The sequence below is a fragment of the Erythrolamprus reginae genome, chromosome Z (genome assembly GCF_031021105.1).
Source record: "Erythrolamprus reginae isolate rEryReg1 chromosome Z, rEryReg1.hap1, whole genome shotgun sequence".
Classification (NCBI taxonomy): domain Eukaryota; kingdom Metazoa; phylum Chordata; class Lepidosauria; order Squamata; family Dipsadidae; genus Erythrolamprus; species Erythrolamprus reginae.
Window position 1 is genome coordinate 89,030,816 of NC_091963.1, and position 23,823 is coordinate 89,054,638.

General features: G+C 42.8%; 1 protein-coding gene across 3 annotated transcripts in view; it reads right to left on the bottom strand.

The window, feature by feature from the left end:
• The window catches only part of CEP72 (centrosomal protein 72), a 95,393-nt gene that overhangs the window by 70,031 nt on the left and 1,539 nt on the right, over positions 1-23,823 (bottom strand). For all 3 annotated transcript variants that reach the window (XM_070730071.1, XM_070730072.1, XM_070730069.1), the window contains exons 2-4: positions 19,299-19,423; positions 17,990-18,182; positions 6,529-6,640 (exon numbers count right to left, since the gene is read on the bottom strand). In XM_070730071.1, coding sequence (XP_070586172.1) covers positions 6,529-6,640; positions 17,990-18,182; positions 19,299-19,423 — 430 coding nt within the window. The remainder of the gene's footprint in view (positions 1-6,528; positions 6,641-17,989; positions 18,183-19,298; positions 19,424-23,823) is intronic.

A 23,823-nucleotide genomic window follows, 5' to 3' on the forward strand; every position in this document is an offset into this window, starting at 1 on the left:
ACTTAAAATTGATCAATCAATCAATCAATCAATCAAATCTTTATTAGTTATAGACCAGCATTAGAATACAGAAATCACAGTTAATTAAAATGAAATACCAAAGAAAGAAATCTTTGTGTGTGACTCTCTCTCTCTGTGTATTTTATTCAGAAAGTATTCAGACTTGACTTTACTTTTGCCAATTGTGTTATACTGCAGTCTGATTCTATAGTTGTTGAAATTTTTCCTCATTAATCTATATTTACTATCCCATAATGAAAGTGAAAACAGAAGTTTATAAATGAAAAAACCTTATGTACACATTGGCATAATTATTCAAAACTTTAACTCAATCAATGTTGAAGCACCATTGGCAGCAATTACAGTCTTGAGGGGTTTTTTTGTATGATGCAACTGATCTGACTCTGATCTGATAGTAGCATTTTAAAATAAAACATATTAGAATGACGAGGGGTTTAATTAAAAAATAGAAATAATAATTCTTGCCATGCTCCTTAATGGAGAGACAAAAGAGAATAACATGTACTATTAAGTTAATTACTTCACCATCGCATGGATAAGTTCAGAATCCAAAAACAATGGATTGAATAATGGGCATATTCAACAACATGAAATTTAATGTGGATAAAAGCAAAGTTTTATACCCAAGCAGAAAAAATTAAAGATACAAATACAGATTACCGTATTTTTCGCTCTATAAGACGCACCTGCTGATAAGATGCACCTAGATTTTAGAGGAGGAAAATAGAAAAAAAATATTTTGAGCCAAAAAGGGGAGAGGAAGAGAGGAAGGAGTGAAAGAAGGGAGTGAGGGAGGAAAGAAGGGAGGAAGGAAAAGGAAAGCAAGAAATGGAGGGAGGAAGGAAGGAAGGAAGGAAGGAAGAAAGGAAGGAAGGAAGGAAAGAAAGAAAGAAAGAAAGAAAGAAAGAAAGAAAGGGGGAAGGAACAGGAACAGAGGAAGGAAGGAAGGAAACATGAAAGGGGAGAGTAAGAGAGGAAGGACTGGAGGGAGGGAGGGAAGAAGGTAGGAAGGAGAAAGAAAAGAAGAAATAGAGGAAGGGAAGGTAAAAGAGAAAGAAAAAGAGCAAGAAAGAAAGCAAGAAAGAGAGAAAGAAAGAAAATGAAAGAAATAAAAATAGAGAGGGGGAATGAAAGAAATGGAAGGAGGGAAGGAAGGAGAGAAAGCAAGAGAAAGAAAGAAAGCAAGAGAAAGAAAAAAGAATGAAAGAGCAAGAGCAAGAGAGAAAAAGAAAGAAAGGCAACTTCAAAGAAAGGCTCACTGAGCATCTCTCACTCTCTCTTTCTATCCCTCTTTCTTTCTTTCTCTTCCTTTCTCTCTCTCCTCTTCCTTTATCTCCTCTCTCTCCCTCCCTCTCTCTTTCTCTCCTCCCTCTCTCCCCCTTTCCCTCTCTTTCTCTCTCTCCCTCTCTTGCTATCTCTCCCCCCTCTCCCTCTCTTTCTCTCCCCCCTTTCCCTCTCTTTCTCTCTCTCCCTCTCTTTCTCTCTCCACCCTCTCCCACTGTCTTTCTCCCTCTCCCTCTCTTTCTCTCTCTCCCCCTCTCTCTTTCTCTCTCTCCCCCCCCCCCTTTCTCTCACTCTCTCTTTCTCACTATCTTGCTGTCTGTTGCTCTCACTCACTCTCGTTCTCTCTCCGTTCTTCTCAGCGGTGACGCGCGCACGCCCTGCCCGCCTCACCTTTGCTGAGAGCACTTTCGTCCCGAGCTCTCAGCAAGGGGGTTGTAGGAGAGGCGGGGCCGGCGGCAAAGGTGATATTCAATGTCGGGGGCGCACGGGCGGTTGCACGCGCTCCCTATCTCCCTGCTAGCCCACTCGGAATATTCAAAATAAGAAAAACCTTCACCGGCAAAGGCTTTTCTTATTTTGAATATTCTGAGTGGGCTAGCAGGGAGATAGGGAGCGCGCGCAACCGCCCATGCGCCCCCGACATTGAATATCGCCTTCGCCGGCCTCCGCTGAGAAAAGCCTTTGCCGGCATTTCCTCTCGGCGTCAAGGAGGCGCAGCGGCGGGCGGAGAGAGGGAAGGGGGGGCAGCGGCGTCCCTCCTGGCCTTGGCGGGCCGCCCGACCCTCCCCCCCCTCCTGCAAACGCAGCGGGCGGCGGGGGAGAGCGAGGAGCTGGTTCCGGCGGGCGCGGGGCTTGGCTGGCTGGCTGGCGGGGGGAGCGCCGCTGGTGGTGCGGAGGGAGACCCTCCTCCGGGAGGGAGGGGGGGGCCAGGCAGCAGCTAGCCAGCCAGCCGGCGGGATGGCGCTTCCGAGTTCGCAGCCTCCCCCCCCCTCCCTGCCTGCATCTTCGCTCCATAAGACGGGGCTGATTTTTCATCCTACTTTGGGAGGAAAAAAACTGTGTCTTATGGAGCGAAAAATACGGTAGATGAAATCTGGCTTAAAAACAGTAACTCAAAAAAATTAAGAACAAATGCAATTAATGCTGCCACTGAACTGAATGAATAATTTATTTGGGGGTTCAAGAAGATTGCATAGATTAACTACAAACAATGGCATGACAAAGTAGCAACACTATTTTGGCAGATGCTGCAGTACTTTTAGACAGTAGAAAGAACTGGAGAAAATAATAAAAACCAAAGACTGGCAAATAGAAGTAGAACAATTGTGCAGAAGAAAGCAAAGAGTAATAGGCACCCTGGGTGCAATACCAAAATATTTGGAGAACCAGCATCAGTTATTTGTACAAGACAGTTTATTTGGAATAGTTTACATCTTATATCCTGCAACCAAATCTTTAATATTATTAAATAGCAATATTTGCCTACCTCAGATATTTGGGAAGGACTGGCTGGTTGTATAAAATGCCAAATCCGGTCTAAACATCTAAGTGACTGTGCAACCAACTATATTATTATAACAATATACAGTGGTACCTCGAGATAAGAGTTTAATTCGTTCCGGACCTGGGCTCTTAAGTCGAGCAGCTCTTATCGCGAACGACTTTTCCCCATAGGAATTAATGTAAATAATTTTAATTGGTTCCAGCCCTCAAAAAACTCACAAAGTTAGTCTAAATTATGCAGGAAGACATGTTTTTAATGAAGAAATGTACATGTATATATAAATGAATAATGAAGTTTCTTTCACTTAACTTGTAAACTTTCTTAAACTTTTAAATTTACATATGTTCAACTTCTCTGCCACCCAATCCTGTAGGACAGAGGTCCCCAACCCTTTTTGCACCAGGGACCGGCTTTAAGCGATCAAGAGAGGAATGGGTGAATGAATGGACGGAGGGTGGGAAGGAAGGAAAGAGGGAAGGGACAGGAACAGAGGAAGGAAGCAAGGAAACTTATGAAAGGGCAGAGTAAGAGAGGAATGAGTGAAGGGAGGGAGGGATGGAAGAAGGTGGGAAGGAGAAAGAAAAGAAGAAATAGAGGAAGGGAAGGTAAAAGAGAGAAAGAAAAAGAGCAAGAAAGAAAGAAAGAAAGAAAGAAAGAAAGAAAGAAAGAAAGAAAGGGGGAAGGGACAGGAACAGAGGCAGGAAGCAAGGAAACTTATGAAAGGGGAGAGTAAGAGAGGAATGAGTGAAGGGAGGGAGGGAGGGAAGAAGGTGGGAAGGAGAAAGAAAAGAAGAAATAGAGGAAGGGAAGGTAAAAGAGAGAAAGAAAAAGAGCAAGAAAGAAAGAAAGAAAGAAAGAAAGAAAGAAAGAAAGAAAGGGGGAAGGGACAGGAACAGAGGCAGGAAGCAAGGAAACTTATGAAAGGGGAGAGTAAGAGAGGAATGAGTGAAGGGAGGGAGGGAGGGAAGAAGGTGGGAAGGAGAAAGAAAAGAAGAAATAGAGGAAGGGAAGGTAAAAGAGAGAAAGAAAAAGAGCAAGAAAGAAAGAAAGAAAGAAAGAAAGAAAGGCAACTTCAAAGAAAGGCTCACTGAGCATCTCTCACTCTCTCTCTCTTTCTATCCCTCTCTTTCTCTCTCTCCCCCCTCTCTCTTTCTCTTTCTCTCCCCCTCCTGGACTCTCGGATCGCTCGCGTGTGGAAGCGAACATGCTTTGGGGGTTTGGAAGGTGCTACTTCTCCTCCCCAGCTAAACCCCCAAAGCATGTTCGGTGCCACACGATTTAGCCAGGAAAGGAGCGAAGGAACGTGGAGGATTGGGGAGCTGAAAACGCCTGGTTTCAGCTTTCCAATCCTTCACGTTACTTCGCCGCTTGGAAGCTGGGAGGGGGACGGAAGAGCTAAGTGGCCAAAGACGTTCCGCCCCCCTCCCAGCTTCCAAGCGGCGAAGTAACGTGAAGGATTGGAAAGCTGAAACCAGGCGTTTTCAGCTCCCCAATCCTCCACGTTCCTTCGCTCCTTTCCTGGCTAAATCATGTGGCAGCGAACATGCTTTGGGGGTTTAGCTGGGGAGGAGAAGTAGCACCTTCCAAACCCCCAAAGCATGTTCGCTGCCACACGATTTAGCCAGGAAAGGAGCGAAGGAACGTGGAGGATTGGGGAGCTGAAAACGCCTGGTTTCAGCTTTCCAATCCTCCACGTTCCTTCGCTCCTTTCCTGGCTAAATCGTGTGGCACCGAACATGCTTTGGGGGTTTAGCTGGGGAGGAGAAGTAGCACCTTCCAAACCCCCAAAGCATGTTCGCTGCCACACGATTTAGCGGCGAAGTAACGTGAAGGATTGGAAAGCTGAAACCAGGCGTTTTCAGCTCCCCAATCCTCCACGTTCCTTCGCTCCTTTCCTGGCTAAATCGTGTGGCAGCGAACATGCTTTGGGGGTTTGGAAGGTGCTACTTCTCCTCCCCAGCTAAACCCCCAAAGCATGTTCGGTGCCACACGATTTAGCGGCGAAGTAACGTGAAGGATTGGAAAGCTGAAACCAGGCGTTTTCAGCTCCCCAATCCTCCACGTTCCTTCGCTCCTTTCCTGGCTAAATCGTGTGGCAGCGAACATGCTTTGGGGGTTTGGAAGGTGCTACTTCTCCTCCCCAGCTAAACCCCCAAAGCATGTTCGGTGCCACACGATTTAGCGGCGAAGTAACGTGAAGGATTGGAAAGCTGAAACCGGGCGTTTTCAGCTTTCCAATCCTTCACGTTACTTCGCCGCTTGGAAGCTGGGAGGGGGGCGGAACGTCTTTGGCCACTTAGCTCTTCCGCCCCCCTCCCAGCTTCCAAGCCGCATTCGCCTTCCTCCGCCGCCGCGGTTCCAAGTTGGGGGTGGGGGGTGGGTGCTGGCAAGTCCCCCAGGTCGGCTGCAGTCTTTTAAAACAGCCCCGCCGCTTCTCAGCTGACTCCTGAAGCGCGGAAGTTCGCCTTTGGCTTTTGGCTTCAGGAGTCAGCGGAGAAGCGGCGGGGCTGTTTTAAAAGACTGCAGCCGACCTGGGGGCTTGCCAGCACCCACGAAACCGCTGCTTATGCCGGGCGGCTCGCCTGGAACGCCAGCAATGCCGCCCGGCCGATTGCCGAGCGGGGGCGGCTTCCCTGTGCTTTGGAAGCCGCCGAACGCTGTCAGAGGGGCGCGTCAGCGGCGGGAGCCGGACCCGGCCACCGCCCCCCCCAGCAGAAGCCAAGCCCCCCCCAGCCGAGCCTGGTGGCAAGCTCGCCCCCAACCCCCGAGATCGAGCGCACGAAGAGGCATCTCTCGCCTTCTGCCGCTGGCCGCCCGCTCTCTTTCGCCCAGCGCTGCTTTGGAAGGCGCGACGGGAAGAAGGAAAGCGGCACGGCGGGCGGCCAGCGGCAGAAGGCGAGAGGTGCCTCTTCGATGTGCGCGGACACCCCCACCCCCAGCAGAAGCCAAGGACCCCCAGAGTGGGGCAGCAGGGGAGGCGACCGCCTCTCCACTCACCAACTGCCGGGATAGGAGCCGAGAAGAGCCGGGCTGGTTTACTTTCCTTCCTTTCCGGAGTGAGCCACTCGAACAAAGCGTCACGCCCCCCTGACGCTTTTGGCGGCAAAAGAGCCCAGCGTCGCTTCAGAAGCCGCCGAAAGCGTCAGGGGGGCGTGGCGCTTTATTCGGCTCTGCATCAGCTCGGGAAGGAAGCAAAGCAAGCCAGCCCGGCTCTTCTCGGCTCGTATCCCGGATTTGAGCTCGGGAGTCGAGCAAAAATTTCTCTCCTCTCCCAGCTCGTATCTCGAGTAGCTCGTAAGTAGAGCTGCTCGTATGTCGAGGTTCCACTGTAATAGTATAATTTATTATACTATTATATATTTATTTTATATACAATATATGCAATATTATAATAAAGCAAAATAATATAATAACATTAATAATATTATCTGGCAAAATGGGCTCATTATTGAAGATTTAGAATCTAGTGCAGCCCAGATAGAGGAACAGTACCGTAAGCTCCACTTTTTTACTTATATTTTATCTAGATGTAAAATTTACCATACTATTTTAAAATCTCATTCCAAAAGGTTTTCTAGCTTTTGCAAGCATGACTTCAGAAACAAAAGTAGAAAAACAATCTCATTGCAATAACATGAATTCCATTAGAATTTCAGTGATGGTCTCCAACATTTTCAAAACTGTGCTATTGTTATTTTTTCAGTTTATTTTTTAAATACCTGCTGGGTTTAATTTGTTTGCCTAAAACTTCAGGTTTTTTGAATGTATAGGCATGAAACGTAAAACGCAAAAGAGATGCTTTTCGGTCACTTTCTGTTACGGGACAATCATCTAAAAAAAAAAAATCCAATATGATAATCACTTATACAGATATTTTGAAAACAATATATAAATCCAAACTAGCCATTTTAATAAATGTTATTAAATATAATATTAATAATATAATTTTAGAATGTGTATTTCAAAAAATAAATGACAAAAAGTGAATTAAATATATATATACATAAAAATAAAGATACTGTTAAGGAATTAAATACATGTACATATACACACACACACATATACACATACAAACACACACACACAAAACAACCTGCCTTTATTAATTTTACAAATAACACAGTAAAGTGAATGTATCTAATATACCAGTGGTAGCGAACCAATGGCACGCATGTCACAAGTAGCACTTGGAGCCATATCTGCCAGCACGCAACCTGTTGCCCTAGCTCAGCTCCAGCACACATGTGCATACCCGCAAGCTGATTTTTGTCTTGCGTAGAGACTTTGGGAGGACATTTTAGGCTTCCAAAGGGCCTCCAAGGGGCATTTTCACCCTCCTCGGGCAGCCTCTGAAGCCTGGGGAGGGTGAAAAATGGGCCCATCAAGCCCACTGAAAGTCAGGAAGTGGGCTGTTTCCAGCCTGCAGAGGGGAGGCCATTTTCACTCTTCACAGGCATTGAATTATGGGTGCGGGCACTCGCATATGCATGATAGCACAAGCACATGCATTTTTGGCATCTGGGAGAATAAATGTTCGCCATCACTACAATATACCTTTCCCTTTCTCTTCCTATTTTCCCCACAATAACCCTATAAAGTGAATTGGGCTAAGAAAGTAAACTGCCTAAAGTCTTCCAGATGGCTTTCATGACTACAAGCAGAACTTGAATTCACCATCTCCTGCTTTCTACCCTGGTGCATTAACTACAATACCAAACCTTCAAAGTATTATCAATTCATAAGTCTTCTTATTTAGCATTTGCAGCTCCATGTTATCTTAAATCATTTTAAGTGGGAACTAGGAAATAATTAACCTCAACAACTGACTCATACTGGTCTCTATTTTATTATTCTGCTTCTCTCTATAAACAGAAAATCTAACTCATCTTAACAGAGTAACCCAATATCAGAGTTGGAAGCAACCTCAGAAGTCTTCTAGTCTATCTCCCTGCTCAAACAGGAGACAGATGGCTATCCAATCTCTTAAAACATCCAATGATCAAGTACTCACAACTTCTGGAGGCAAGGCAGTTCAATTATAGTTCTTATTGTCAAGAAATTTCTCCTTAGATCTAGGTTGAATCACTCTTTGATAAGTTTTCATCTACAGTGATCCCCCGGTTATTGCGTCCCCGACCATTGCGAACAGGGTAATTCGCGATTTTTGAACCCGGAAGTCAAAACACCATCTGCGCATGCGTGCCCTTTTTTCTATGGGCACGCATGCGTAGATGGCGCCGGGCAGATCAGCTGCTGGCCGGCTCCGATCGTTTTAAAGCAGGCGCGCCGTTCTCCGCTGACTCCTGGCGAACTTCCCCGCTTTAGGAGTCAGCAGAGAACGGCGCGCCTGTTTTAAAACGATCGGAGCTTTCCAATGAGTCCCGAAGACAAACGTCAAACTTCCGCGTTTGTCTTCGGGACTCATTGGAAAGCCGCGCGGGTGTTTTAAAACGTCGCCGCCGACATGGGGGGCTTGCTAGCACCCCCCGAAACCCGGGTTGGGGGTTCGGGGGGGTGCTAGCGAGCCCCCCATGTCGGCGGCGACGTATTAAAACGCCCCCCCCAATCTTCGGCTCCTCGCTAGCGCTGCGGAAGTTAAAAACACCATCTGCACATGCGCAGATGGTGTTTTTACTTCCGCAGCGCTACTTCGCGAAAACCCGCTCGTTGCGGGGGGTCCTGGAACGGAACCCTCGCAACGAGCGGGGGATCACTGTATTACAATCCACTTTCAGATGCTTTGGAGAATAGGTCAATTTTCTTTGTGAAAGCAACTTAAATATTGGAAAACTGCTTTAATGTCACCCATAGTCCTTGTCTCCATTAGACTAGACATTCCCAGTTCCTACAAATGTTCTTCATATATATTAGCTTTCAGCACCCTGTTCATCTTTGTTGCTCTTCTCTGAACCTTTTCTAGAGTGTTAATATATGTTTGGATTGTGTGACCAAAACTGTATTCCAAGTGTTGTATCACCAGTACGGTATAAAGCAGCAATAACACCTCATGTGATCTTGATATTATTCCTCTGTTGATGGAACCAAGAACTGCTTTAGCACTGCTGGTTCATATTTGATTGTCCATTAGGACTCCTAGATCCGATTCATATTTAGTATTAATAAGCAAGTTACCATTTATCCTATATCTGTATTTTCTTGTCTAAGTGTACAATCTTACTTTTTTCACTAAACTGTATTTTGTTGGATAGGGCCCACTGCTCCAATCTGTCAAAATCCTTTTGGATCTTGAGTTTATGTTCTAAAGCAAGATATAAAACTGGTGTTGTCATGGCAGGGTCATGTGACATTGGAATTTTTTTCCTTTTTGCTAAACCGTGCATGGGTATGGCCAGCACATGATGCATCCAGCCCATGGGCTGTAAGTTTGTCAGCCCTGTTCTAAAGTGTTGGCTATTCCTCACAGCTTGGTGTAATCTGCAAAATTTTATGAATTCCCTTTCTATCCCCTCATTTGAACCATTTTTGAAGAGTACTTTGCCTAGGACAGAACTGTATGTCTTCCTTCCTGTAGATGTAACTCCATTAAAGATTATATGTTGAATGCATTTGGTCAGCCAGTTATGAGAGTTATCTGGAAAGTAAGGTTACAAGACAAGTAGCTCTCGTGGAGAATGTTCACAGAGGAAGTTGGTATTACTATCATGTAGTGGGAAGCCAGCAGAAGTGAACGAGCAATGTCAGTAGTCAGTAGATCATTGACTGGCATTGTGATGAAAGTTAGAGATTAGTGTCCTCATTCCATTTCTCTCCAAGTGTGAAGTGCACACTATAATACACTACCTGAATGCTAAGGACATGAACGCTGTTGTGATGGGTGCCCATGATTTTTATCGTTGATTGTTGAGTTTTGAATTTTTGGCTGAAAAAGAATGGGTATGGTGTCACTGCATTGATTGATGTTTGCTCTCTGGAGTACGGTTATAAGCCCAAGTTTCATCTCCTATCACTATACAGTTGAGAAAAGCCCCACCTTCAATCTCAAAATGATTAAGAAATTCTTGGGCAGCACTGACTATTGATTTTGTGTGTTTCAGTAAGCATCTTGGGCACCATTGCAGCAGTGTTCATGCCCTTAGCATTCAGGTAGCATATTACAATGCGCACTTTGCACTTGGAGGGAAACGGAATGAGGATGCTCATGTTTAACCTTCACCACAATGCCAGTTGATGATCTGCTCACCACTGGCATTTTTCATTCATTTCTGCTACATGATAGTAATGTCAACTTCCCCCACAAAAAATTCCCCGCAAGAGCTACATGCCTTGTAACCTTACTTTCCGGATAACTCTCATACGAATCTACAAAGTAGTAATGCTGTCTATCCCATTTTTCTATCTCACCAAATAGTACAGGTAGTCTTCAACTTTCAAATACTTGTTTTGTGACTGTTCAAAATTACAATTAAAATGACAAAATTGACGTATGACCATTTTTCGCACTTACAACTATTGCAGCATCCACATTGTCAGATGATTAAAATTCAGACACTTGGCAACTAACTCATATTTATGACTGTTGCAGTGTCCCAGGATCATGTGATCATCTTTTGTGACCTTGTGATAAGCAAAGTCAGTGGGGGAGCCAGATTCACTTAAGCTTGTGACTAACTTAACAACTGCAGTGATTTTCTTAATAATTGTGGAAAGAAATGTTGTAAAATGAGGCAAAACTCACTTAACAATTGTCTCATTTAACAATGGAAAGTTTGGGATCAATTCTGGTCATAAATAGAGGACTATTAGTATGTATACTGTGGTCTACTTTGCCTTAATGAAGTCCAAGTATATTATGCCGAGAGCATTTTGCTTACCCATTAATTTAGTAACTTTGTTTTTGACAAACTCATGTTGGCTTCTATTAATGACTTTACTTGATACTAGATGTTTGCAGACTTTGTTGCTGATTGCTCTGTAGTTTCCTGGATTCATTTCCCCCTTTTTCTGAAGAAGGGAAACAATATCAGTGCTTTTCCAGTTCTCTGATAGTTCCTTAGTGCTCCAGGATCTTGCAAAGATATGGATCAGTTGGTTCCAAAATCTCATTTTCCAGTTTCTTCAGAACTCTGAGATATAAACCACCTAGTCCTGCTAATTCAAATTTCTCTAGAGTGCATAGGTATTGTCTTATTACTTTCCTGCCTCTTTTGACTTGTATTCCTAATCCATCTTTCCTGATACTACTGTGTTTCCACAAAAATAAGCCTTCTCCTGAAAATAAGCCCTCCCCCCAAAAAAAGCCTTCCCCGAAAATACAATTTCCTTTGGTTAAGGTTAGGGAGACAGAGCTGGAAATCGGATAAGATGGTAAGAGGAGCCCCATCTTGCTCCACACACCCAAAATAATAAGACCTCCCTGAAAAGGGGCGTTGATCTTACCTGATATAACTCTCCTCATCTGGTGGAGTCAGCATTTAGGATAGATTGTCTTCATCCACTCAGAATGAGGACCGAGTATGCTGCTTTTTGAAGAATCCACCCTCTTAGGACCCAGCTTTGATGAATCTGAAGAAGCAGACTCGAAGTGACTACCAACTGAACACAGTCAATAGCAAATAGTCTCCCTTCCTACAAACTATTAAAGAAGCGGGAACATCAATGCAAAAGACCAGTTCAAGGAAAAACCAGAGCCAATCCATCAAACAAGGTATATCAAGTGTGAGGCTAAATGCTGGCTCCAACGGATGAGAAGAGGCGTATCAGGTAACACCAATGCCCCTTCTCCATTGTGGGTTGAGCCAGCATTCAGGATGGGACATACCAAGCCAAATGTCTCCCGGGTGGGAATAGTCCAAGTCTGATTCAGTTGGACTCCTCGTGAACCCTCTACAAAACCCCTGGCTGAAAGCCACATCCACTGACACATACAAATCTATTTTGTAGTGGTGGATAAACTGAGAAGGTGATGCCCACGAAGCTGCCCGACACACCTCTAAGGACATCTGGGTAGCCCAGGCCACCAATGCTGCTGCACTAGGCATAGAGTGGAAGTGATTCCTACCTGCCTCAGCATTGCAGAGAGTTTTTACACTTTAACAATCATCCCGCATATCCACCAGTCAATAATCATGGAGGAAACCTTCAGACCCAAAGACTGTTGCAAAAAGGCCACCAGAAGGGCCTCAGTCTTACAAAACTGGTGCACCCTGTCAATGTAAACATATAAAGCCCATCAGACATCCAGTATGTAGCAAAGTCTCTCTAATGGATGAGCCAAATTCAGGTAAAAATTGAGGAGGATGAGATCCTGAGTCATGTGAAAGAAGGAACTGACGTTGGGCACAAAAACGGGGTCTAACTGGGGAACAATCTGGTCCAAATGGAATACACATGTCTTTCCAAATGGAGAACATGGAGAGCTTGGAAAGCTGATGGGCCAACATCCTCTCCACCAGGAAGCTGAGCTTGTATGACAGATACCTGAGAGTAGAGGACCTGTCAGGGACTTCAGCACCCTGAAGAGATCCCAGGTCAAGTAGTGATGGATAACTGGAAGGCAAAACTTGGAAGCACCCCGCAAAAACCAGCAAACTGTAGGAAATTGAACTAGAGAGTCATCTGGTCATAGGACAGAACCAAAGACAGGCCACCACCTGCCTGCAAAGTGTGTTTGGGGAAAGTCCCATGGCCAATCCCCACTGGATAAATTTCAGGACTTTCAGCAGAAGAATTCGCGAGGGCGAACAACCCTTGATTGTGCACCAAGCACCCAAGGATTTCCACATTGCGGCGTAAATTCACTTGACGGAGGGGCAGCAAGACACCTGGCGGTAAGGATTTGCTTGGGATAATAATCCTGTTGTCTCAGAGTGTGCACTCAACTGCCAGGCAGTTAGTTTGTACCACTAGGGATCTGGGTGTACCAATTCCCCCTGGCTGAGTGACGACTCACTCATTGGTATCTTTCATGGCAGACACACCAACAGGGCCTTCAGGCCCGTGAACCAAGCCTACCTCAGCCAATAAGGTGCCATCATGATTACTTTCTCCTGTTCCTCCAAAACCTTCTGAATGACCAAAGACAGGACTGGCAGGGGCATAAAAGCATACAGAAGACCCAACAGTCACCACCCTCGGAGGACGTTCACACACACACACCCGCTCCCTGGGCTGGGAACTGAGAAAAAATCCTCATCAGGTGGGTATTCTCCAGGGTGGTGAATAAGTCAACCTATGGGAAGCCAAAACAGCTCATGATTTTGTGGAAGATGAATGGCAGCATGTGCTACTCTGAATGGTCCACGGTTGTCTGACTGAAACAGTCCATCTGGGTATTGGAAACCCCAGAGATATGTCCACTGAAAGTAAGAGAAGGTGTCTCTTCTCCCACAAAGTAAGAGAAGGTGTCTCTTCGCCCACAGTCCCAGTCTCATCACCTCTCGCATTAGAGTCTTGGAGCGAGTGCTGTCCTGTTGATTCATATGAGCCTTGGTAATAGAACATGCCTGCTGGCTAGGAAACAGTGGAAATGTCTGAGGGCCAAAAACACTGCCTGAATTTCCAGCCAGTTGATCGAGCATCTGGACTCCTCCAGCAACCACTAGCCTTGAGATATCTGGAGAATGGGGACCCCTAACCAATCAGGCTTGCATTGGTAGTGATGATCACCCTGTGTGAATCCTAGTAAAGGCAGCCCTGGGTGTTGGCTGGTTAGCTCCACCAAGGGAGTGAATGGAAAACTGGCGGTGGAACCAGGACCCTCAACATTGAGGTGCTACGGCCCGCCATTTGGAAGGGCAAAAAGAATAATTGAAGATCCCTAGAGTGTAGGCTTGCCCAAGGGGTTAGGGAAATGCATGAAATCATTTTCCCCAGAAGAGTGGACAAGAGGGCTAGGGATACCTGCCACTCGTGTTAAACCTGAGCAATTAGGCTCTTGATGTTATCCTGTCCCTCCTATGAGTGGGAAACCCTACACTCTAAGGGATCTACAACAGTTCCCAGATGAAGCAGGGAGGTGGAAGGGAAGAGGTGGCTCTTCTCCAAATTGGTAGAAAACCTGTGCTGTCAGAGAGTTGAAATGGTTACCTGGAGATGTGGTTCCACATGAAGTTCAGAAGATGCCTATACCAAAATATCATCTAGGCAATATAGGACACACATGGGTAAGGACCTGACTGGAGTGCAAAAAAGAGCAAAGGGGAGAATAAGGACAGACAGAAACTGCTGGGTAAAGAGCGACCAGAATTGAGGGAATCATCTCTCACAACAGCCGAAGAGCAGAAGATGGCGGAAAGAAAGCTTTTGCTTTTGGCTGCATGGATGGAAAACAGCAGAGGTCTTTCTTTCTTTATCCCAAACTCTGGCTCTTCGGCTTCCAAACCGAGCCAGAGCAGAAGCTGCTCTGTATAAGCATCTAGGACAGGAATCTCACAATGGGGAGAGCTGTGAGATGTGTGTTCTACCTGGGCCTTGTAGCTCCATTGTGTTCCTCAGCATTGTATCCAACGTTGGTAATGTCAAAAGAAAACTTCTTGCGAGTTCAATCAAACTTCTTGAACTTGCGAAAAGTTTTCTTTTGCTGGACTTCCTTCCTTGGACACAACACTGAGGAACGCAGGGAAGCGGGGCGTAGTCACCGCCATGGTGAGATGGCATCTCTTCCGTTCCTGCGGGGGGTGGGATGCTGAATCCCCGATGTCTGGGGGTGCCGATTCCTGTTGGATTGGCCTGGAACCTCCCTAGAGGTGAGGTGAAGAAGGGGTCTTGTTGCCCTCCAGTTTTTGGGGTCAGCATACCTTGCAGAGTGCTGGCAACTGACCTCGACCAACAGAGATATGAAGCGACCTCGGTTGCCATAGTCGCAGTGACTACATGCTAGAAAGTGAGAGTTAAAACATCAGGAGTCATCTGGAAGGAGAAGTAACGTAAGTTTTTTGTGCTGGAGGTGGAGAAGAAGAAGAGCCTGGGTGAGCTATTATGCTGGTGGAAAACCTTGTTAAAAAGCTGATATTTTTTCTTTGGAATTTAAGCTAAAGTGGAAGAGGGAAAGCGGCTGTATTATTATCGGAACTCTTTAACTAACACTAAATTGACATAAAAAGTTAACTAAAACCCAAGAACTATTTGCTGAGTCTGTAGAAATTTGGAGTAAATATTTGACTGCTTATTGGAGATTTTTAGAAATTCAAAGGCTTTAAAAGAATACAAAGGAATGGAAAAGTAATTGTGAGACTATTTACTGTGGCCATCTGCTGTTGAAGTTGAGGCGGCATTTGGTTGGATATATTATTCACTGAATATGACCTTGATTCAATGGAACTGGGCAGATTGTTTTCATAAATATATGATAAAGAAGAACTGAGCACTGCAGGAAAATATTTTTGACTTGAACTCTAGGTGAACCTGAAAGGGGGAGAAGGAAAAAACAAAAAACAAAAATGAAAGACTGATTCTTTTGGGGCATTTTGGCTTTTGGGCTGCATAAATTGAACAGCTGGACAATGTCTTTTGCATACTAAGCTTGATGAGATGGAAGAAATAAGTGATTTATGTTTTATTTTGCTCCACCTATTTCTTTCCAGGTGCCAATGATGTTTCCAGCTCTTACTGGCTTGGAAACTCTTTCATTGTTACTGTCTCAGAATAAAGTTTTTTTTAAGTCCTTAACCAAGGGAGAAAACAATGTACTGAAGCTGACCAGACTAAGAATGCTAGCCAGATGAATACCTGGTAAGCAGATTCTTTTCCTTATTTTCCTACTCAAAAACTAAGGTGCATCTTATATTCTAGTGCGTCTTATACTCCAAAATACAGTAATATGTTAATTTAGATTTCCAAATTTTGAACTGGAGGAATCAGGTGCTAACAATGTTTTACCAGCTTGCAAGCTCTTTCATTGTTACTCTCTGCCAAGAATGTATTCCAAACCCTGCCTTTGTAGGGTTTTTTTCCATTGCTTTACTTGCTCCAGATATTTCTTTCCAGCCCTAACTAGGTGCTATTAATGTACCCAAGCTCTTTCATTGTTACTCTCTATGAAGAATGTTTTACAAGCCCTAAGTCATTGCAGGGTTTTTTTCCATTATTCTAACTTGCTCTGAGTAAGTTTCTTTCCAGCCCTAACCAGGTGCTAACAATGTTCCCAGCTTTTACCAGGCTTGCAAGCTCTTTCGCTGTTACTCTCTGCCAAGAATGTATTCCAAACTGTGCCTTTGTAGGGTTTTTTTCATTGCTTTAATTGCTCCAGATATTTCTTTCCAGCCCTAACCAGGTGCTATTAATGTACCCAAGCTCTTTCATTGTTACTCTCTACGAAGAATGTTTTACAAGCCCTAAGTCTTTGCAGGTTTTTTTCCTCATTTGTCTAACTTTCTTTCCAGCCTTAACCAGGTGCTAATGATGTTCCCAGTTCTTACTGGCTTGCAAGGTCTTTCTTTGTTATTTTCTCAGAATAATTTTTGTTTAAGCCTTTAACCAGGGGATAACACTAAGGATGCTAGATAGATGAATATTTAGTAAGCAGATTCTTTTCCCTATTTTCCTCCCCCAAAACTAAGGTGCGTCTTATATTCTGTGCGTCTTATACAAAAAATACAGTACATCTTTTAAATCTATTATTTCCACTCATAAATTAGTTTAGTTGACAAATAAGATATAAACAAGCCTAACATGGTTTCTTCCCTTGCATATCAGCTGATCTAAGTTTGCTTATTTGTAATCTTCTGTTCTTCAAATTATTGACCATGCTAATTTCAGTTGGAATCTTTGTATGCTAGTGATGTCAATAATTAGGCAACCAGAATAACACAATAACATAGTGGGAAGGGACCCTATTCTGCCCCAGCACTGAGCCCCAAATAATTATGTAACAAGTTGTCTTGGTTGGCATGTGTAAAAAAAAATCAGGTGCTCAGGCTTGAAAATTTGTCGCTCAGACACTATACTTTTCCGCCCACACCCCAAAAAATTAGAAGGAATATTGCTCCTAGCCTCCACGCAGGCAGGAGCACGTTTTAATGTGAGGGGGCAGTGAGAGCCTCACAAAGGAGGCAGAGCCAAAGGGGCTTGGTCTTGCTCTCCGAGCCAGGAGCTGGTCTTTCAGCAGCGGGCACTCTTTTGGCCAGGAAAGAGAGAGTAAGCGAGAGGTGGCTTTGTCTGGGGGAATGAGCAGCCCACCCCTGGCTCCACGTGCCATAGGTTTGCCATCACGGGCCTATACACTTACACTCAGGGTAAATTTATAATCATTTGATGGTGTGATTTAGTTGAAGATGTAGATCTTCAAAATCTACACAAAGGACCTTTGTCTGGGTATGGGTTTCACCTCACAAGAACTGTGAAGTATGATTTTGCAAACCAAGTTGCTAGCTGTATCCAAATAGCTTTAAATTAATACTGCAGGTGGAGGGAGACAATTTTTCAGAAGGTAATTCCTTGTATGAATCCAAAGGGCAAGGAACCAATAATAAGAAAGAAGGGGAACTTAAATATAAAATAGGAGATAGAGGAAGTAGACAAACGGTCACTAATAGGGACCTATTAGAAACCCATACCCAGACAAAAGTCCCTTGTGTAGATTTTGAAGATCTACATCTTCAACTAAATCACAGCATTTTCTATGATAGTTTTTCCTGTACAAGGGGTTCCTGGCCAGCAAGGAAAAGTGTGCAGTTTTCTATTGGAGGTCAACATTTCAAACCTATATTTCCTATTTCATTTTGACTAACACATCTAAGAAAATAATCTGTTGTCTTCTAAAGCCACGGAATATTTGGTTCTTCTATTTTATTTTAGATATATTATTCCAATATTGAAAAAAATAGACAACGGATTCCCCCAACTATTCTACAGTGGCTTTGAAAATTAGTTTTTCCCAAGAAAAACAATCTTCACTTTAGAAAATCCCATAAAAAGATGGTGTATGTCAATGGGGGATTCTATCAGGCTAATAATTCCTACATCTATTCTTTCTCTGCTCCCATCTCCTCCAACAACTAGACAGAATTATATATTTTACATCTACCAATATTACATGGAAACATAACCCACTAGGAGAAGAAATGTGAAGATCTCTATAGTTGTCTCCTCCAACCACCTGAAACCAGCAAATAAATTGTATGTGCTGGAAATATTCAAACTATAAATTATTAAAATTTTAAGTTTAATTAACCCATAATCTGGTCTCCTGACCAACAGTAAAATTTATGCAAGCCTACTTACCTAACTGTTTGAGATTAGGAAGCATATGTACAACAAAAAGGCGATAATCTGATTCATTTTTAACAACAGGATTCAGTCGGAAATCCACAACTTGAAGTGCAGTTAAATTGTGGAGTCGTAGCACTTCTGATAAAGAGGAGATGTGATTGAAGTAGAGATTGAGCTTTTCTAAATATGTAAGATGTTTAAGGCCCTGTTTTAAAATATAAATAGACAGAGTCTTCCTCAGTAACTTTACTTTTGTAAAATGACTAAGACAGAATTGTGTTGTAAGATCCTCTTTTTTATACATATATTTTATAATATTGCAAAAAGGGGGAAAAACATGTCATGCAATTTTCTCCACCTTAGCACTCAATCAGCTTCTACATGTACAAATGTAGAGATGCCTGTGTAAACAGGATATTTTAGATGAGCATTGGAATAATGCTTCTTGTCAGATATTTCAGATATGTAGGCTGTTAAATTATAGATCAATTTACAATGATGGATAAAAGTCAATGAACTCTATTGAATGTTCAATGCTTATGCATACCGCCCAATAAATAAATCCCAAAACTAAATCAAGAGAACTGTTAAACAAATTAGTCCAAAAATATCATACAATGGTATCTCTACCTAAGAACACCTTTACTTATGAACTTTTCTAGATAAGAACCGGGTGTTCAAGATTTTTTTCCCTCTTCTCAAGAACCATTATCCACTTACACACCTGAACCTCTGAAACTGTAACTGGAAAAGGCAGGGGGAAGCCTCCATGGGGCCTCTCTAAGAATCTCCTGGGAGGAAACAGGGCCAGAAAAGGCGGGAAGAAGCCTTCATGGGGACTCTTTAGGAATCTCTTGGGAGGAAACAGGGACTCCACCTTCCCTGTGGTTTCCCCAATCACACACATTATTTGCTTTTACATTGATTCCTGTGGGGAAAAATTGCTTCTTCTTATAAACTTTTCTACTTAAGAACTTGGCCACGGAATGAATTAAGTTGATAAGTAGAGGTACCACTGTATTTGTTAATTTATTCATTGAAGAAAATTGTTCACCTTTTGCTTACTTTTAACACATAGAGAGTGCCTTTTATTTTCAACATTTTAAACATTTGCCTCAATAGTCCCTTTAATACTTGTTACAGTCATTTTATTTTGTACATATGGAAAATCTCTACACATGTGCTTTATTATATCAGGATATTTTCATGTTAAGACCATTTCAATTGTTAGGTGATAAAAAGATGTATACTGTACTGTAAATCCAAAAATAAAATTCCTAAATATACAATGGAAAATATACTAACTTCCAAAAATGTTTACCTCCAATGTAGTTAGGGCATTGCGTGAGAGATCAAGAGATTTCAGATAAACAAATTTTTTCAAGGAGTTTCCTAAATGAGTGATCTTTTCATACAATCCAGGAAGAGACAAGGATCGGACGTCACCTGAAATGAAAACATTGCTAGCAATTTAATATAATGGCTTACTTTTAACAGTACTTATAAAAAAGGAGGGGGGAAATTCAGATATTGGGGGGATTTTAAAAGCAAAGAATTATCAATAGAGGGGAATATTTGTAGCTTCATTTTTTGAAGAATGGACTAGATAACATTCTGACCTCAATACCAGAGTATATTTTGGAAAAGATAATGAAGCAACAAATCAATTAACACCTAGAACACCTAGAAACAAACAAAGTAATAACCAAAATCCAACATGCGTTTGTCAAAAACAGATCATACCAGACTAATCTTATTGCATTGTTTGACAAAGTGACAAAATTAATGGACCAGAGGAATGTTGTCGGTGGTTTACTTGGACTTGGAAAATGTGGGATGGACAACACCACCATCAGATGGATTCAAAACTGGCTAACCAGCCGCATTGACCATGTAGTGCTCAATGGAACTGCATCTACATGGAGGGATGTATACAGTGGAGTACCTCAAAGCTCTGTTTCAGGCCCAGTACTCTTCAACATCTTCATCAACGACTTAGACAAGAGGATAGATGGGAACTCATCAAATTTGCAAATGACACCAAGCTGGCAGGAATAGCCAACAGTCCAGAAGACAGGTGCAAAATACAGAAGAATCTGGACAAACTTGAACCTTAGGTACAGTATATGTAGTACATTGCTAAACAGTAGTAACTATGAGAAGGATCTTGGAGTCCTAGTGGACAACCATTTAAATATGAGCCAGCAGGGTGCAGCAGCTGCCAAAAATGCCAACACAGTTCTAGGCTACATTAACAGAGGGATAGAATCAAGATCATGTGAAGTGTTAATGCCACTTTATAATGCCGAGGTAAGGCCACACTTGGAATACTGCATTCAGTTTTGGTCATCATGATGCAAAAAGAATGTTAAGAGTCTAGAAAGAATACAGAGAAGAGCAACACAGATGATTAGGCGACTGGAGGCTAAAAAAATGACAAACAGTTGCAGGAACTGGGTATACAGTAGAGTCTTGATTATTCGACATAAATGGGCGGGCTGACGGTTGGATAGCTGAAATGTCGGATAATCCAGATTCTACTGTATGTGGCCTTGACCTGAATTTAATCAGTTTCTTGCAGAAAAAAAATCTCAAATTCGGATAGACCTGGACTCTGACTGGGCAATATTCACTGAAGTGACTGGGACAAGTATTAGTCCAGTTGTATGGGACTAGTTTGAACTCTGGTGAAATGGACAAGGCCATAGGAACTGTAAGCTCCTCCAACTGCTTGTTGGACTCATGTCGCTCCTGGCTGGTCTCAGCCAGTAAGGAGATGATGTGAGGCTGGATCCAGGCAGTGGTCAATGCTTCTCTGAGGAAGAAACGCGTTGTGCGGCCTCTACTCAAGATGTTTTCCCTGGATCCAGCTATTTCAAACAACTACTGTACTTTCACCAACCTTCCCATTTTAGGGAAGCTTGTCGAGAAGGTGATGGTGCTCCAATTCCTATTGTTCTTGGATGAAACTTATTATCTAGATCCTTATCCTTCTATTTTCAGGCCCAGTTACAACACTGAAACCATTTTGTTCATACTAATGGATGATCTCTGGTGGGCCCGGGATAGGGGATTTTCTTCTATCCTGGTGCTACTTGACCTCTCAGCGGCCTTTGATACCATTGACCATGGTATCCTTCTGCGCCGACTGGAGGGCTTGGGAGTGGGGGCACCATTCTGCGGTAATTCTCCTACCTCTCCAGTCAGTCAGTCAATGTTGGTGGGGAAACAGAGATCGTCTCCTAGCCCCCTTCTCTGCGGGGTGCCTCAGGGGTCAGTTCTCTCCCCCCTACTGTTTAATATCTACATGAAACCTCTACTTGGTGCTACTCTTGAAGTATATTCGGAGAATTCAACTAATCCACTACACATCTGCCAGGGCCGTGTTGGGCATACCTAGGTATTCCCACCTTAGTCCACTACACTGTGAGCTGCACTGGTTGCCGATTGGTTTCTGAACACAATTCAAGGCATTGGTTATTACCTATAAAGCCCTATATGACATGGGACCAGATTATTTATGGGACCATCTTCCTCCTCACATGTCCCAGCGACCAGTTAGTTTGCAGAGTCAGCCTCCTCCGGGTCCAGTCAGTCAAACAATGCTGAATGGCAGGTCTGCAGTGGAATGCCTTCTCTACTGCGGCCCTCGTCCTCTGGAAACAACTCACCCGGAGATTCATACCATCCCCACTCTCGCCTTTCGAAAGGCATTAAAAGCATATTTATGCCAGCAGGCCTGGAGACTGTAAGCGATAGTTCTGCTCCAGGCATTAGAATGAATGAGGAGTCATTGTTTTTATAGTGGGTTTTATCTATTTTTTCTAATGTTTTTTAATGTTTTAATTGTATTCTATTTTAATTTGCTTACCTTGTTTTTTACTTTTGTTAGCTGGCCTGAGTCCACAGGAGAAGGTTGGCCTATAAATCTAAATCTATCAATCAATCAATCAATACATAAATAAATAAATAAAATAATTTTTAAAAGTTTATTTCAACATATAAATAGCAAGGGGAAAAAGCAAGGAACCAGTCTGTCCACTAAAGAAAGAAGATAGCAAGAATGGAACAGGCAGTATAGAAAAAGCAAAGCTGCTTAACTAATTATTTGCATCAAACAAAAAGAAACTATAGTCCTACCTACCAAAAACATAACTGTAAAAGACAGACTAAAAATAAAAGTTAAAGTAAGCATTAAAAAAAAGTAAAGAGAATGTGTGTCTGATCTTGATGAATATAACTCACCAGGACAAGAGAGGACAGACAAATGTATCTTTTCTTTTATTTACACTGAAAGCATATGCACCAAAGACAACTTTCTTGTTTGCCCAATCACATTTAGCTAATGAAGAATTCTATTCTATTCTTATTCTATTCCTATTCCATTCTATTCTATTCCAGAGTTCTAAAAGAGCTGACAGATATCATCTCAGAACCATTGTACTACATCTTTCAAAAATCCTGGAGCATGGAAGTACCTAACAATTAGAAAAGGGCTCATGTGGTTGCTATCTTCAAAAAAAAAAGGGAAAAAACAAACTCAGCCTAACATTAATACCTGGGAAGATACTGGAAAAAGATAATCAAAAAACTGATATGCAAACATGTGGAAACAGAATAATAACTAGAAGTTAGCACAGGTTTGTTAAAAACAGATCATGGCAAACCAATTTTATTTCATTCTTTGACAAAGTGACTAAATTAGTGGACCAGTAAAATGCTGTGGACATAGTATACTTAGACTTCAGCAAGACATTCGACAAAGTAGATCACAACCTACTTCTTGGTAAGCTAGAAAAAGTGGGTAGATAGCATCACCACCACATGGATATGTAAATGGATGACAATTCATATTCAATGAGTAGTCATTAATTGTATGTCTACATAGAAGGAATAAGTAGTGAGGTGCCACAAGGTTCTGTCTTAGGCCCAGTCCTCTTCAATATCTTTATAAACGACTTAGAGGAGAAAGTAGAACAAGAACTTATTAAATTTGCAGATGACAGTAAGATGGCAGGAATTGCCAACACCCTGCCTAGATAACTCAAGATACAGATGGATTTTAACAGACTAGAAAACTGGGCCCTATCTAACAAAATGAAGTTCAATGTAGAGAAAAGTTAAATCTTACACTTTGACAAGAAAAAACAAAAATGCACATATAGATTAGTGAAGCCTGGCTTAATAGCAGCAATCGTGATAGGATCCTGGAATCTTAGTGGACAATCAATTAAATATGTGGCAGCAGTGTGTGGCAGCAGGCAAAAAAGCCAATGCAAATCCTAAATTGTATTAACAGAGGAATTCAATCAAGATTACGTGAGGTATTAATACCACTCTATAAAGCCTTAGTAAGATATCTAGAACACTGCATCTAGTTTTGGTCACCACAATCTAAAAAGATGTCGAGATATCTAGAGAGTGCAGAGAAGAGAAACAAAGATTAGGGGACTGGAATTTAAAACACAGAGAATGGTTCCAGGAACTGGACATGGCTATTCTAGTGAAAGAAGGACCAGGGGTGAGAGGATAGCAGTGTTCTAATATTTGAAGGGCTGCCACAGAGGGGGTCGACCTATTTTTAAAAGCAGCTGAAGGCCTGACAAGGAATAATAGATGTAAACTGATCAAGGAGAGATTCAACTTAGAAATAAGGAGAAATTTTCTGATGGTGAGAATAATTATCCAATGAAACAGCTCACCTTCAGAGGTTATGGGTGCATCATCACTGGAAGCTTTCAAGGTGAGATGACTCCAGATGATCCTCACTCTGTCAAAGATCTTGGAATACTATCAAATGACTTAAGAGCCAAAGCCCACTGCAATAACATCGCCAAAAAGGCTTC